The 16,078-nt window shown below is 35.0% G+C and overlaps 1 protein-coding gene across 2 annotated transcripts in view; it reads right to left on the bottom strand.

Moving 5' to 3' along the window:
- Positions 1 to 14,439, bottom strand: part of LOC131163900 (AP-2 complex subunit mu) — a 32,271-nt gene extending 17,832 nt beyond the window's left edge. Inside the window, exon 1 of one of the 2 annotated variants that reach the window (XR_009139170.1) lies at positions 13,924 to 14,390. Coding sequence is in view for 1 of the 2 variants with exons in the window: in XM_058120720.1 (XP_057976703.1) it covers positions 13,924 to 14,006 (83 nt within the window). In the remaining variant the exon portion in view is untranslated. Of the gene's footprint in view, positions 1 to 13,923 lie in introns of both variants that reach the window. The other variant, XM_058120720.1, reaches the window with a different exon arrangement.
- Between the last annotated feature and the right edge of the window lie 1,639 nt (positions 14,440 to 16,078).

Raw genomic sequence — 16,078 nt, 5'->3', positions numbered from 1 at the left:
TAGTTAATGCTAAATGGATAAAATAAAAAAAAATTGAGGATGATAGTGTTTTTAGTTAAAGAAGAAGATACAAAAGAAAGATAGCGAACTTATTTTAGTAAGCTACTAGTTGTGGGCACACAACGTCTATGCCTCACATTTTCAAATTTACTATTTTTTAAGGGATAACGGGGAGTTAAGAAAATAATGGGAAGTTCTAAAGATTTGATTTTATTTCAAAAAAATAATAATTTATTAAATTAATTATGTATCCATGATTTGTAAATATTATAATTATAAGATAACTTGTAAATTGAGGGCATTTTTTGAAAGATGACTAAAGAAAAAATATGACTGAAAACTGCCTAGGCTTCCCCTAATTAATAGTAGAGATTTAATGAAAACCAATTAGAAGACTTAAACTTCGAATTGGCAAACAAGGAAAAGTCTAAAAATTTGATATTCATTTGCAAAATTAGAGCCAATGGAATTAAATTTGCATTGAAGAAGATGAAATATGGCAAAGGAAACAAGATGACATCCTAATTAAAGTGTGGAAATGCCTAGGTGATAATAGAATTTTATGGTTAACTAACTTATTTGACACAATTATAAGGACTAAAAATGCTTAAAAAATGGAGGAAAAATACTTTAACATCTATATACAAAAATAAAGGAGTTATTTAAATTGTAATAACTATAATAAAATTAAACTTATTAGTCATATAATGGAACTTTGTGAAAGGGTAACTAGACAAACGCTAAGGCTCGAGACAAAGATTTTACAGAATCAGCTTGGTTTTTTTGCCCAAGAAATCAACCACAAAAGATATATTTATTAACAAGATTAATGGAAAAGTTTAGGAAAGAGATCAGGGACTTCCACATGGTTTTAAGTGACCTAGAGAAAGCCTAAACAGGGTAGCTAGGAAAGTTGTGGGTTCTAGAGAAAAAGAAAATACATAGTAGGTATATAGATATCATTAAGGATACTCATAATAGAGTAATGACTAGCGTCACAACTCTAGGGAATTTCCAATCACAATAGGGGTATATCGAAGGACTGATTTGAGTTCTTATCTTTTTGCTTAGTCATGGATGAACTTACTACAAATAACCAAAATGAGGTGCCAAGGTGAATGTTGTTTGCAAATGATATTGTTTTGGTTGATAAAACAAGAGGTAGGCTAGAATTTAAGTTAGAATTATGGAGAAAGGCTTTCAAATCTAGAGGTTTTAAAATAAGAGGGGTGGGGGAAGACAGAATATATGAAAGCTGCGTTTGGAAGCATGGATTTTGGGCCTTGGATTTGGATATGGGTGAATTTGGACAAACTTCAGTACAATTTAATATTACATTTTATTCAAATCCATACAAATCCAAATCCAAAGTCTTTCCCAAACATAGGGGAAGTGTAATTCTAGTCATGCTCAGAGAATTTGGAGAAAAGATTAAACTTGATGATCAAGAAATTAATAGCACTAATAGAATTCTATACTTTGATTTATTAAGTGAGCCAAAGGAAGAAACTGAAGAAAATGTAGCACATAGAGTCAAGGCAAGTTGAGTAAAAAGGAGAGTGCTTCAGGTGTGCTTACCAGCATTGCTATATGAATTAGAAGTGGGCAGCTAAGAAACCACATATCCAAAAAGTAAAGGTTACTGAAATGAAATGCTATGGTGAATGAGCAGCATAAATCTATAAAATAAATTAAGGAGCAAACACACAAGTAGTAAGTTAGCATAGCACCTATAAAATATAAGGGAATGGTAGTTAAGATGGTACCAACACATGCAACATAAGCCAAATAACACAACAACGTGTAGGAGAGAGCTAGCTAATGATAGTGGTCTCAGGAGGGCGAAGGGTACAAAATAACTTGGAGTTAGGTAATAGGTAAGGAACATCTCTCCATTTGTCAAAGGATATAGCACCGGATTGTGTAGAATAGCATAAGATGATTCATGCAATCGAAAAACCTAGCAGGACCCAGGGCTTGTTTGTTGTTATTGTTAGTGTGTGCTTGTATGTATATATATATATATATTATTTGTTCAATTACCAAGAACACAGGTATGACAATGGTCATATTAATAATGCTTCTCCTTAGCCTCCACCAAATCTTATGTTTTATCCATGTCAGCAACAGAATTATTAACTCCTTTTATGAGATCTCGGGCCAATCTTGCTCAGTTAGATCAAGTCATTATCTAGTAGAATGACTCTTTGTTGGCCTAACAAGGCTTATGACTCCTATTTTAATGATAACAAAGTAAGGAAATTTAATATGCTTCAAAGTTGTGTTGTTTCAAGAAAAACAGATCTTAAAAGTTTAAAGTCATAACTTCTCAGCATACAAATGATCACATGAGATATTTCAAAAGCTTACATCATTTCAAGTGATCAAGAATGAAAGCAAGATGAAATTCAGGACTTAATGGACTCAAAGCAAACAAGCTCATATATGAAGACTTCAAGGAGCTCAAGAATTGAAAGTCTATAGGAACTATTATGTAAGTACTTAAAGTATACTCCAATATGAAATTGCTTGAAGCTCATTAGGTATAAGAGACCTAGAGACCTAAACTTTAATCTTGGAAAATATTTTTTAAAGTAAAACAAATCAAAAATTCAAGATTTGAGAAGCAAATGGAGTTTTTGCAAAGAAATCTTAAAAACAGTGTTTTTGAACTAAATAGAAGTCTGACTGAAAACCCTCAGTAGGCTGACATATTTAGTGTTTTTAAGATGGACAGACAGAAGGTCGTCAAGCTACTAACCAGACCTTGACAGGCGCCTAACGTGGTAAATTGAGAAGCCTGACTGGGTTCTGCCAAGCGACTGCCACCCTTCTGCCTTTGATTTAAAACTGAGTTTTAAAGTGACAGGCATCTGACCAAAAGTGATAGGCTACTGCCACGCGGAAAAATTCAAATTTTTTATAACAGTAAAGCTTTTAAAATTAATTGATTAAGGCTCAAATTTGTCTAAAACTTGGAAACTACTCCAAGTAAACTTGGGGATCAAGTTAAATGTTTTTCTAAATCTATAAATAGCCCCCAAGGCCATTGATTTTATTCACCAAGAAACAAATTCAGTCTCAAACTCTCGCAATTACTCTCATCTTTCAAAGGCTCTCTTGCTCACATATTGCTCACGAATTTTACTGAGTATTGCTGACTCTCAATCACTGAGTTTGTGCTTCAAGTCTAAAATATTTCATTCATTGAAAAAATCAATCGGTGATAAAATTCCTTGAGCTTTAATTTCAATTTCAATTTCACATTGATTTACTTTGAAGTATATAGATTTGCTATTGTACTAATCAACTCTATTGGAGAGTATCTTGTGTACAAAAATATCTTGATTATTTTCTTCTAGGCTGTTGACGATTCCAAGGTGATTGCATCGTTGAACTGAGCGAGGGGAATCTCTTGGAGAGGGTACTCTACCCTTAAAGAGGGAAAATTGTAAAAAGTTTGCTCCACCCAGAAAGGAGCGTTCATAGTGGAATCCTTTGGTGGTATTGGCCAAAGGCGAGGACGTAGGCTGGGGATAAGCCGAACCTCGTAAAAAACGTGGTGTTTTTCTTTCCCTATTCTTTTAAATTTCAGTACTTCATATATTGTGTGTGTAAATGCTAAGTGCAGGTTGCAGGGCTCAAACGTTGAATTAAAAAAAGACTCTTAATTTAACAAAAGTACGTTTCAATTAACCGTTTGCGGAACCCAAAAGGGAGTACATTGGTTACTTTGCGGAAATCTTATTTAAGAGAATGCAATAAAATCAATTCAAAAACAGGGTTTGCAAATTACTTACAGGGCTGCTTATAAAAGCAAAAGCTGAAATTCCACAAAGGCCTTCAAATTGTGATTGGTTTGGTATTTGTGGCTGGTTACTCTTAAATTGATTGGTTGTTTAAATTTTCAGTTAATTTGTGACTTGTTTAAGTTTTAATTGTGAATTGATTGGTTTACTTAAGTTTTTTTGTGTGTATTAAACAAGTAAAAATTTGTAAAAGGAACTTAAAGATTTTAATAACCCACCCCTCTTGGGATCACTATTCCACTTTCAGTTGGTATCAGAGCTAAGTAGTAACAAATCCTAAACAGTAGCTATGCAAAGATCTACATGGCAAATATAGGAGTAGCTCCCTTCGAAGAGGGTCAATCCTCAACACGACCACCTATCTTTTGTGGACTGAATTATACCTTTTGGAAATAACGTATGAGAATCTACCTTCAAACTATGGATTGGAAGGATTGGAAGGTTGTCACGGGTGGTGACTTAATTCCTACCAAGTTGGTAGACGGAAAACAAGTCCCAAAAGAAGAAAAAGACATAACTGAACTTGATCATAAAATGCTTCAAGTAAATGCAAGTGCAATTAATGTCATATATTGTGCACTAGATATCAATGAATTTAATAGAGTCATGACTTGCAAGACAGCTAAGGAAATATGGGACAGACTTAAAGTAACCTATAAAGGAACCGACGATGTAAGAGATAATCGAATAGATATGCTAACCAGTGAATATGAGGCCTTCAAGATGAATCCCGACGAATCCATCACTAGTATGTATACCAGATTCACCCACATAATAAACTCCCTAAATGCTTTAGAAAAAACTTATTCCACCTATGAGATGATCCGAAAAATACTTAGGGGTCTTCCATCCATATGGGAACCAAAGGCTACGGCCATTACCGAAGGAAGAAACCTTAAAACCGCATCTCTAGACGAACTCATAGGATCACTACTCATTTATGAAATGGCTCTAAAAGAAAGAAATCCTGAAAATAAGAATAAGAAATCTATGGCTCTTAAAGCATCAAAAGAAAGCTCAAATGATGAAGATAGTGAATCAAGTGACTTAGATCAAGATGAACTGGCCTTTATTACTAAAAGACTTGGAAAATTCAATAAAAGAAACAAGAAGTTCTCTAAAAAATTCAGAGGATAAAAAACTGAAAAAGGTGAAACAAGTAAGAAGGAGAACAAAAACAAGAATGATCCACCGACTTGTTATCACTCCAAAAAGGTAGGACACATCAAGTCGGACTGTCTTCAGCTCAAGAAGGAAAAGAAGAAGAAGAAAACTGCAATGAAAGCCACATGGGATGACACAAGCTCGAGTGAATCAGAAAACGAATCAAGTGATCAAGAAGTACCAACATATGCCTCATGGAACACGAAGATGAGGTATGCTTTAGGACAACACCACCAAAGGAAAAGTGGTACTTGGACAGTGGATGTTCAAGACATATGACCGGAGATAGATCCAAGTTCACTACATTAGCACAAAAAGATGGGGAATATGTAACCATCAACAACAATGCTAAAGGTAAAATTATTGGAATCGGTAAAATAGGCAAAGAACCCTCACTCACTATTGATGATGTGTTGTTAGTAGATGGACTAAAACATAATCTTTTAAGTACAAGTCAACTTAGCGACAAAGGTCTTGACATAATCTTTAAGCAAGATAAATGTTTAGTTCAAAATCCTAATAAACAAGAAATCCTATTCACAGCTTAAAGAGTTAATAATGTATATTGCATAAACCTTGACAATCTAGTTGATCAAAGTGTAACATGCTTGGCTGCCATAAATGAAGCCAGATGGCTTTGGCATAGAAGACTAGTTCATGCAAGCATGGACTTACTATCAAAATTATCTAAAAAGAATTTGGTCAAGGGATTACCTAATTCAAAATTTATGAAGGATAAAATTTTTGATGCGTGTCAACTAGGAAAACAAATTAAAACAAGCTTTAAAAAGAAGAAACATATCTCTTCTAGTAGACCCTTAGAACTCATTCATCTAGACTTGTTTGGTCCTACTAGAACCCAAAATTTAGGAGGTAAGCAATATGCCTTTGTAATAGTAGATGACTATTCTAAGTTCACTTGGGTATTATTTTTAGCCTCCAAAGATGAAGCTTGTAACTTACTAATAAATTTATGTAAGAAACTCTAAAATGAAAAAGGATATAATGTGACAAACATAAGGAGTGATCAAGGTAGAGAATTCAACAATAAGGATGTTGAAAAATTTTGTAATAAACATGGTATTATTCATAATTTTTCAGCACCTAGAACTCCACAACAAAATGGAGTTGTAGAAAGAAAGAACCGAACACTACAAGAAATGGCTAGAACTATGTTAAACAAACATATCTACCGAAATATCTTTGGGCTGAAGCGGTAAATACCGCATGCTATGTAATCAATAGAGTATCTATAAAATCAAAGTTAAATAAGACACCATATGAACTTTGGAAAGGTAGAACGCCAAATATTTCATACTTTCATGTGTTCGGATGTAAATGCTTCGTATTGAACGATAAAGATGAGTTAGGTAAATTCGATGCAAAAGCTGATGAAGGAATATTTTTAGGGTATTCATTGAAAAATAAAGCTTTTAGGATATACAATAAAAGGACTCTTACTATTGTTGAATCAATACATGTAAATTTCGATGAAGAAAATCCTTTCAACAAAACATCAAAAGCAAAAGAAGGACAACCTACTCAAAAATCAGAAGACTTAGATATAGTTGAAGCAAAAGAAGAAGAAAAAGAACTAACTCTAGAAAATGACACTAAAAGAACTAGTGAATTACCAAAAGAATGGAGATACATTAGAAATCACCCAAAAGATCAAATAATTGGAGAACCATAAAGAGGTATAACCACTAGGTCATCCTTGAAAAATCTACGTAATCACTATGCATTTTTATCTCAAGAGGAACCTAAAAATATTGAAGAAGCTTTAAAAGATGACTCATGGATAATTGTTATGCAAGAGGAATTAAATCAATTTGAGAGAAGTAAAGAATGGCATTAGTACCTAAACCTAAAAATCATTCAATCATAGGAACTAAATGGGTATTTAGAAATAAAACGGATGAAAATGGTATAGTTGTTAGAAACAAAACTAGACTAGTAGCTAAGGGGTACAACCAAGAAGAAGGAATAGACTACGACGAAACTTTTGCCTCCGTAGCTAGAATGGAAGCAATTAGAATGCTCTTAGCTTACGCATCCCACAAAGAATTTAAATTATACCAAATGGATGTTAAAAGTGCTTTCTTTTTTTCTTTTTTTTTGGGTACGACCCGGGTATCCGCCTACCGTCAACGACGTCCGTTTTACGGTCCGTCGCACCGTCCAGCGACTAATCCCACGCCCCGTGGATCCGGCCCCACATCACCACGAGGAGGGTAAACCAGGAGCCCAGGGGCGGAATCGAACCCGGGAGGCTCATTGCTGACCTCGTGAGAGGCACACCCGTAGTCCGCTCCACCACCTGAGCTACGCCCTGGGGGCATGTTAAAAGTGCTTTCTTGAATGGATATATAAATGAAGAAGTTTACATAAAACAACCTCCAGGTTTTGAAGACACAAAAAATCCCGATCATGTATTTAGATTAACTAAAGCTTTGTATGGTTTAAAACAAGCTCCTAGAGCTTGGTATGAAAGGTTGAGTAAATTCTTACTAGATAATGGTTTCTCAAGAGGAAAGGTAGATAGTACCTTATTCATAAAATCCAAAAACAAAGATATGCTTATAATTCAAATCTACGTTGATGATATAATATTTGGTGCAACAAATGAAAACTTATGCAATGAATTCGCAAAATGCATGCAAGATGAGTTTGAAATGAGCATGATGGGAGAATTAAACTACTTTCTTGGATTACAAATTAAGCAAGCTAAAAATGGAACCTTTATAAATCAAACTAAATACATAAAAGACATACTGAAGAAATTTGACATGAAAGGAAGCAAGCCTATAGGGACTCCCATGAGCACCTCAATAAGCCTTGATAAGGATGAAAAAGGAAAATCTATTGATACAAAATACTATAGAGGCATGATAGGTAGCTTATTATATTTAACAGCAAGTAGACCAGATATAATGTTAAGCGTATGCATGTGCGCTCGATTTCAATCCGCTCCCAAAGAATCACATCAAATTGTTGTTAAAAGGATACTAAGATAATAGGAACTCTTGATCTAGGATTATGGTATCCTAAGGACACTAGTTTTGAAATGATTAGTTATTCGGATGCTGACTATGCCCGGTGCAAGGTTGATAGAAAAAGCACAAGTGGCACATGTCACTTTCTAGGACGTTCCTTAGTATCGTGGTTTTCAAAGAAACAAAAGTCAGTAGCTTTATCGACTGCTGAAGCTGAGTATGTCGCAGCCGGGAGTTGTTGTGCACAAAACCTATATATGAAACAACAATTAAAATATTTTAATCTAGATTATCATACAATTCCTATTAAGTGTGATAATACAAGTGCTATAAATATTTCAAAAAATCCAGTATCTCACTCAAGAACAAAACACATTGATATTAGACATCACTTCTTGAGAGATCACGTACAAAAAGAAGAAATAACCCTTGAGTTCGTAAATACAAATGAACAATTAGCTGATATTTTCACAAAACCACTTTCAGAGGATCGGTTTGTATTTATTAGACGTGAATTAGGGATGTTACATGCTCGAGAAGTCGTTTAGGAAAGAAATTCAAAACAGCCTGCATAACAGGCGCCTGCCAGGCTACTACCTGATGAATATGGGTCATCAGGCGCCTGACTCGCAGCGGGTTACTTAAACGCGAAAAATATTTCATTTTAAGCACAGCAGTCGTCTGACTTTGATCCTTCCATCTCCAAAACCCTCCCTCCTTCCCTTATTATCTTTTCTCCTTCCACAAATCCATCCAAACTCCTTCACCACTTCACTACACCCATCCCTACTACACCTTTAGGGTTTAGGACATCTGATTTTCATCACTATGCCTTGACCAAAGACGATTGGACATAAAGACAAGGCTTCCTCCTCTCGACAAGCCAGCGTCGATGACATAGAAAAATGGTTAACCTCTCCTCATGCAAAATCGTTGTACAGAAACCATATTCGGAACACCGCTCCCATATTCGGTAAAGTTCTAGATGTTCCTTTCTTTGATTCTGATTTTCCCGAAATTTTAGCATTATTCAAAGATATTGGCTGGGACAAGTTCATTCAGAATCAAGCTAAGGGATATTATCCTGATTTGACAAAAATTTTCTATGCCAATATGGTGAAGAAAGAAATTGGATTGTCCACTGATCTCGTGGGCCATTCAATCACTCTCACACCACAGTCCTTAAGCAAACTGTTTCAAATAAAACGGGGAGAGTTTGAATGCAATCCTGTTGAAAAACAATAGAGTATGGAGCAAGACTTTACTCCGCAAGACTTTTTGCCGCTTGTCATGGAAGATCAACCCATACACTTTAGCAATCCCCCAATTTACAAACAACTTAATCTTCAAGCCATGATCCTACACAAACTGATTGCTTATAATATTTTGCCTAAAGCCGGATCATATGACCATGTTTCATTCTAAGATTGTTTTGTCATGTGGTGTTTGCTCAAAGGAAAAAAGTTGGATTTGTCTAGCCTTCTGATTAAGTGGATGCTAATGAAGGTAGAAGCTCCACGCATTGTTCTTCCCTAAGGTGGGATTTTATCCTTGTTGTTTGCACACTAACAAGTCATCACACCATCCTCCAAATTTGTGAAAAGGACCCATTATGACCTATTTTCCTCCACTACTCTAAAACTGATGGGTTATAAGAAATATACACAAGGATGGCTATACAGAGGGAATAGGCCACCTCAACCAGCTCCAGAGGACCCTATCCCAGCTCCACAAGAAGCAGATATGCCTTCATGGTTTCTTCCATTCTATCATCATTACTCCAACTTTAGTAATGACTTGAGTGTTGGCCTTTATTCACTTCAGGAGAAGGTCATTAGTGTACTATCTCAATATTCCTCACTCAATCAGCATTTTGAAAAATTGGAACAGCATATTACTAGCTCCTCCCGGTTATGGACATCAGCTCTGCTCCGCCTAGTGATGCTAAATCTGATGAAGAATCTAAGGAAAATGAGAGTGGTGAAGTCTCCAAAGAACAATCTGCAAAGGAATTTGAAGGAACCAAGGAAGAAGACTCAGAAGAAGCTGAAGATGATGAAGATGATGTTACAAGTTCTAATCATGATACTTGATTTAGATATCTATCGTTTGTGATGTTATTGATTTTACCTATGACCTTTTTGCTCACTTTATGCTTACTATGGATATATTGTACACTCTTCTTTTATATGCTCTTACATGCCTATTATGTTTTGTATTTCTCCTTTTTGAATGACGACAAAAGGGGCAGTATCATTATAAGCAAAAGAAGATTACCTACTTGATGAGAGCATGTCTTATGAATTTTATATCTTATGCATTTTGATGAGCATGACCTCTTAAATGGACTTAATGCTATAAATTTAATGCGATAATGAACTTTTGAAAATGCACTTTGAAGATATTTATTCTGCTTATTGTAAGGGGGAGCCTCTTAAGGTTCACTCTCTTTTTGCTCCTTATTTGTCATCATCAAAAAGGGGGAGATTGTTGGCCTAACAAGGCTTACGACTCTTATTTTGATGATAACAAAGAAAGGAAATTTAATATGCTTCAAAGTTGTGTTGTTTCAGGAAAAATAGATCTTGAAAGTTTAAAGTCATAACTTCTCAGCATACATATGATCACATGGAATATTTCAAAAGCTTACATCAATTCAAGTGATCAAGAATGAAAGCAAGATGAAATTCAAGACTTAAAGGACTCAAAGCAAACAAGCTCATATATGAAGACTTCAAGGAGTTCAAGAATTGAAAGTCTATAGGAACTATTATGTAAGCACTTCAAGTATACTGCTTGAAGCTCATTAGGTATAAGAGACCTAGAGACCTAAACTTTAATCTTGGAAAAAAATTTTAAAGTAAACAAATCAAAAATTCAAGATTTGAGAAGCAAATGGAGTTTTTGCAAAGAAATCTTAAAAACAGTGTTTTAGAACTAGACAGAAGCCTGACTAAAAACCCTCAATAGGCTGACATATTTAATGTTTTTAAGATGGACAGACAGAAGGTCGTCAGGCTACTGACCAGACCTTGACAGGCGCCTAACGTGGTAAATTGAGAAGCCTAACTGGGTTCTGTCAGGCGACTGCCACCCTTCTACCTTTGATTTAAAACTGAGTTTTAAAGTGACAGGCGCTTGACCAAAAGTGATAGGCTACTACCACGCGAAAAAATTCAAATTTTTTATAACGGTAAAGTTTTTAAAATTAATTGCTTCAGGCTCAAATTTGTCTAAAACTTGGACACTACTCCAAGTAAACTTGCGATCAAGTTAAATGTTTTTCTAAATCTATAAATAGCCCCCAAGGCCATTGATTTTATTCACCAAGCATCAAATTCATCTCTCAAACTCTCAATTACTCTCATCTTTTAAAGGCTTTCTTGCCCACATATTGCTCACGAATTCCACTGAGTATTGCTGACTCTCAATCACTGAGTTTGTGCTTCAAGTCTAAAATCTTTCATTCATTGAAAGAATCAATCGGTGATAAAACTCCTTGAGCTTCAATTTCAATTTCAATTTCAATTTCAATTTCAATTTCATATTGATTTACTTTGAAGTATATAGTTTTGCTATTGTACGAATCAGCTCTATTGGAGAGTATCTTGTGTACAAAAATCTCTTGATTATTTTTTTGTAAATTGTTGACGATTCCAAGGTGATTGGGTCGTTGGACCGAGCGAGGGGAATCGCTTAGGGAGGGTGCTCTACCCTTAAGGAAAGAAAATTGTAAAAGGTTTGCTCCACCTGAAAAGGAGCGTTCATAGTGGAATCCTTTGGTGGTATTGGACAAAAGCGAGGACGTAGGCTGGGGATAAGTCGAACCTCGTAAAAAACGTGGTGTTCTTCTTTTCCTTTTCTTTTAAATTTCAGTACTTCATATATTGTGTGCGTATATGCTAAGTGCAAGTTGCAGGGCTCAAACGTTGAATTAAAAAGAAGACTCTTAATTTAACGAAAGTACGTTTCAATTAACCGTTTGCGGAAACCCACAACGGAGTACGTTGGTTAATTTGCGAAAATCTTATTTAAGAGAACGCAATAAAATCAATTCAAAAACAGGGCTTGCAATTTACTTACAGGGCTGCTTATAAAAGCAAAAGCTGAAATTCCACAAAGGTCTTCAAATTGTGATTGGTTTGGTATTTGTGGTTGATTACTCTTAAATTGATTGGTTGTTTAAGTTTTCAGTTAATTTTAGGATTGTTTGAGTTTTAATTATGAATTGATTGGTTTACTTAAATTTTGTTGTGTGTATTAAACAAGTAAAAAATTTTAAAAGGAACTTAAAGATTTTAATAACCCAATTCACCCCCCCTCTTGGGTTCACTATTCCACTTTCACTCTTGTTCATGTCATTCTCAGTCTCATGACATCACCTCGAGGGTAAAGTGATAGTTCAGATAATCAAACAGATTCTCCCACAACACAAATAAACTAAATCAAAAACAAACAACCACACAATAAATGCAACTTGTTTGAAAAAGTTCAATCACAATTTATTCTAACTTCTTTTTGGTTTATTTTTATTTTTTATATGTATGCTATTCTTTTCAATGTTTTAAAAGGCAAAGGCGTAAGACAAGGAGTTTTAACCTTTAAGAGACAAGCGTAAGCCTTAAAGCCAAGAGGGTAAGCCTTTCAAAAATTTTATCTTTAGAATAAAATAATTACATATAGTGTTAAAAAAATAAAAATTAAGAATAACACAAGTATAATGTATAACAAAATAAAATATAATTTGCAAACTACTTGTTGGCTGTTGGTCATTCAAAAATTGCTAGCTTGAATTCATTACATGAATCATGACAAGAGATAGCTATAACATTCCATAGTTCAAATTGTTTTCAAGATCTACGACACAACTCTCAATTATTTTGGAAAAGTTGAGGTTTGACTCACATGATGACATTCCTTTTAATATAACACGGAATCAAAAATATTTTAGCCAAATCAAACTTGAGAATCACATACCCAAAATGTGTAAGCCTCAAATTAAAAGGAGCAAAAGGCATGTGTTTTGTACAAATGTGCAAGGTTCAACGTGTCATGTGTTAGCCCTTTTGGGATTTAGTATTTTAGATTGAGTCTCTCAAGGCATTTTAGGCATGCCTTGCCTTGAAGCGAGCCTCAAATGAGCCTTTTAAAACATTAATTTTTTAATGCTTTTTTTTTCACCTTTTTTTTTTTAAGTCGCATAATGTCCTGATATCCATTTTGTGTTAAACTATCAATTTCCCTCAATTTTGTGAATTTATTTGAGTATAACGTCATTGACTCTATTTCCTCATTTGATTAAGCATTAATTTTATCTATAACAGTACATTGTTAAAGCAGTCATAGGTTTAGGGCCTCCTTGAGATCCATATCACCAAACAAAACAAGTGGAGTTTTAATTATTTGAAAATTAAAAAATAAAAATAAAAATACGACCCTCCATGAGCTCTAAGCTCCCAATGCAGTTTCTACTATCCTAACTTAGTCACACTTAACCAATTAGCAAGTTCATTATCTTCCTTCCACGCAAAGCATAGGCTAATTGTAGTGTCATAAAGGAGTTAATGCAGTCAATAATATAAATTCAGGTTCATAACCCTGTCAAGCAGTCCTATTAGCTTGGTAAATTAAACAACTTACCAATAGTTATACCCATATGCATCACTTGATAGGGTAATATAAAGCCAATACTTCCACCTGTGATTGAACTATATACCATTTCGTTCACCAAATTATGTAAAAGCAATACCCAATAAATCCAAAGACTTCGACGTAGGTTGAATTATGTAATCTCTAAAAGCATTACCTACCACTATCCCATTGCTCAAAGCTTCATATATATTAAACTACTAGCACCAAAAACATGACATGCCATATGCACATCAATCACGCACATAATCAAACTTCAAATCCAAAACGCCCCACCCCGGGGACTCGAGAGAGAAAGAGAGTACCCGACGTCGTCGCGATAGAGGCGATTGATGAGGACATCGCCTCGTAGATTCAAGAAGTATATAGCTGAAGCAGCCACAGGCATCTCCGATCCAGTGGATCAAGCTCCAGAAGACTGAAACCTTGGAGGATCCACCGGTCCGAGCTCAGATCAGCGGGAGCGGACGAAGGTGGGAGGTCTGATCTAGGGCTTTTGAGGCTCCGCGATCGGAGGGACGACTACAGCATCGGATATGGAGGGTGGGTGGGTGGTCCGATGAACTCGTGGTGTTGCCCGGGAGGTGACGGAGTTATTATTAATTAATTAGTTGAGAGAGAGAGAGAGAGAGAGAGAGAGAGAGACCAAACGGAAAAACGGAGAAAGACTCCTAAACTCGAGCTCATTAGGAAACGAAAGCGAAGAAGCCTTTGTATTTCTCCGCGTGGCCGCCGGTTTTAAGCGGCTGCGGCTGCGGCTGCAGGACCCAACGTCCCAAAAACGACATCAATTTTTCCGATAAAAGAGCTAGTTAGTCCAAGTCAAATTTGAGTGCTTGCCAAAAAAATTTATCAAAAAATTCAAACGCCAACCCCCCAACATGCCCTAAAAACAAATAAAGAATAGCATATAAAACTTCTTTGGTGCCTTTGGCTTTTACTAGAATTATTAGTCAATTGTTTGTAAATAATTTTACGTATAATGTAATTTTTAATAATATAAAATTTTCAAAACATTAATAATGTATTGTCAATAAAAAAATTATAAACATTGAAGTATATAATTTTTTTAAAAAAATTACAAAAGCCGAACATAAAACATATTAAGTATAAGGACACGATAGATCTTATAAGTGAAGGATATGTAACACACAATAGTAATATTTTAATTAAAATTATGTAATATGCTAATTTTTTATATTTATATAACGCTATATGTCAATAAGTATAATAAATACATGTGTATTTTTTCATTCTTTTGTATTTGATAAGGTTTTTTTAGAATCTAGATATACTCCCAAGAGGGGGGTGAATTAGGATTTTAAAATTTCTTTTCTTACTTTATATTACAAATTCTTTAGTTGAATTTTAATTTCAGCAATATTTACTTTTAGTAATTAATTAGCCTTTACAATTACTATTATATTGATAATCAATTTATATTCAATTCAAATTCAATTTTTAATATTGAAATCCAGCTGGTAAATTTCAAGAATCAAGTTAAAATAGTTTAGAAACAAACTTCAGCTTTTAAACTCAAACTCAATGTTCACGCGCAGCGATTTTAATCTTCCGATCAACAAAATAAATTACACAAAGAACATTCACAAAAAAATGGAGACGAGAGATTTTACGTGGTTCGGCAAGGTTGTCTATGTCCATAAAGCGTGCACCTAGAGAAAAATCTACTATGAAACGATGGCAGTACAAGATTTGATCAGTCTCTCCCCGATCCCAGATCCCCTGTACACCCCTTCACCTTCAACCTGTTGAAAAAAAGTTCTTCTTAGAGAGAACCCCTCTCTAACTCTCCTTGTACAAAATGACAAGCAAACCCTATATTTTCCCATGGCTTACAAACATATACATGACACCACACAACCGTTGGATTTAAAGACGATCCAACGGCTATGATAAAAGTCACAATAAATAAATAAAAATAAACATATTTTTTAACAATCTCTACCTTGGCTTTTAATCACAGCCAAGCACAACATTCCATCCCCACGCTCTAGGATGCTCTGTCAACAATCAACAAGAGATTACATTAACTAAGTCCATACAGCGCTTGAACTTAGCTAAGGTAACATGCTTCGTGAGCATATCTGCAGCATTTCCATTTGTGTGGATCTTCAATAACTAGAACTTAGCACTTTCAACCCAACCTCTAATTGCATGGTACAGCACGTCAATATGCTTCGTGCGAGAGTGGTAGACCCGATTCCTTGCCAAGTGGATCACACTCTGACTATCACAGAATACGTGTAACCTATCCTGCATAACACCAAGTTCCTGATTCAGTCTACTTAACCACAAAGCCTCCTTACCTACCTTTGCCAAAACTATGTATTCAGCTTCTATAGTAGAAAAAGTTGTAGTAGGTTGCAACATAGCCTTCCAACTAATGGAACCACCACTGTAGAGACCCAAAGAATTATAATAATTAAATGAAAAAAAAAA

This window comes from Malania oleifera, chromosome 9 (assembly GCF_029873635.1).
Source record: "Malania oleifera isolate guangnan ecotype guangnan chromosome 9, ASM2987363v1, whole genome shotgun sequence".
NCBI lineage: Eukaryota > Viridiplantae > Streptophyta > Magnoliopsida > Santalales > Ximeniaceae > Malania > Malania oleifera.
Note: the sequence above shows the minus strand (reverse complement) of the source record. Positions and strands in the feature narration are given on the sequence as shown.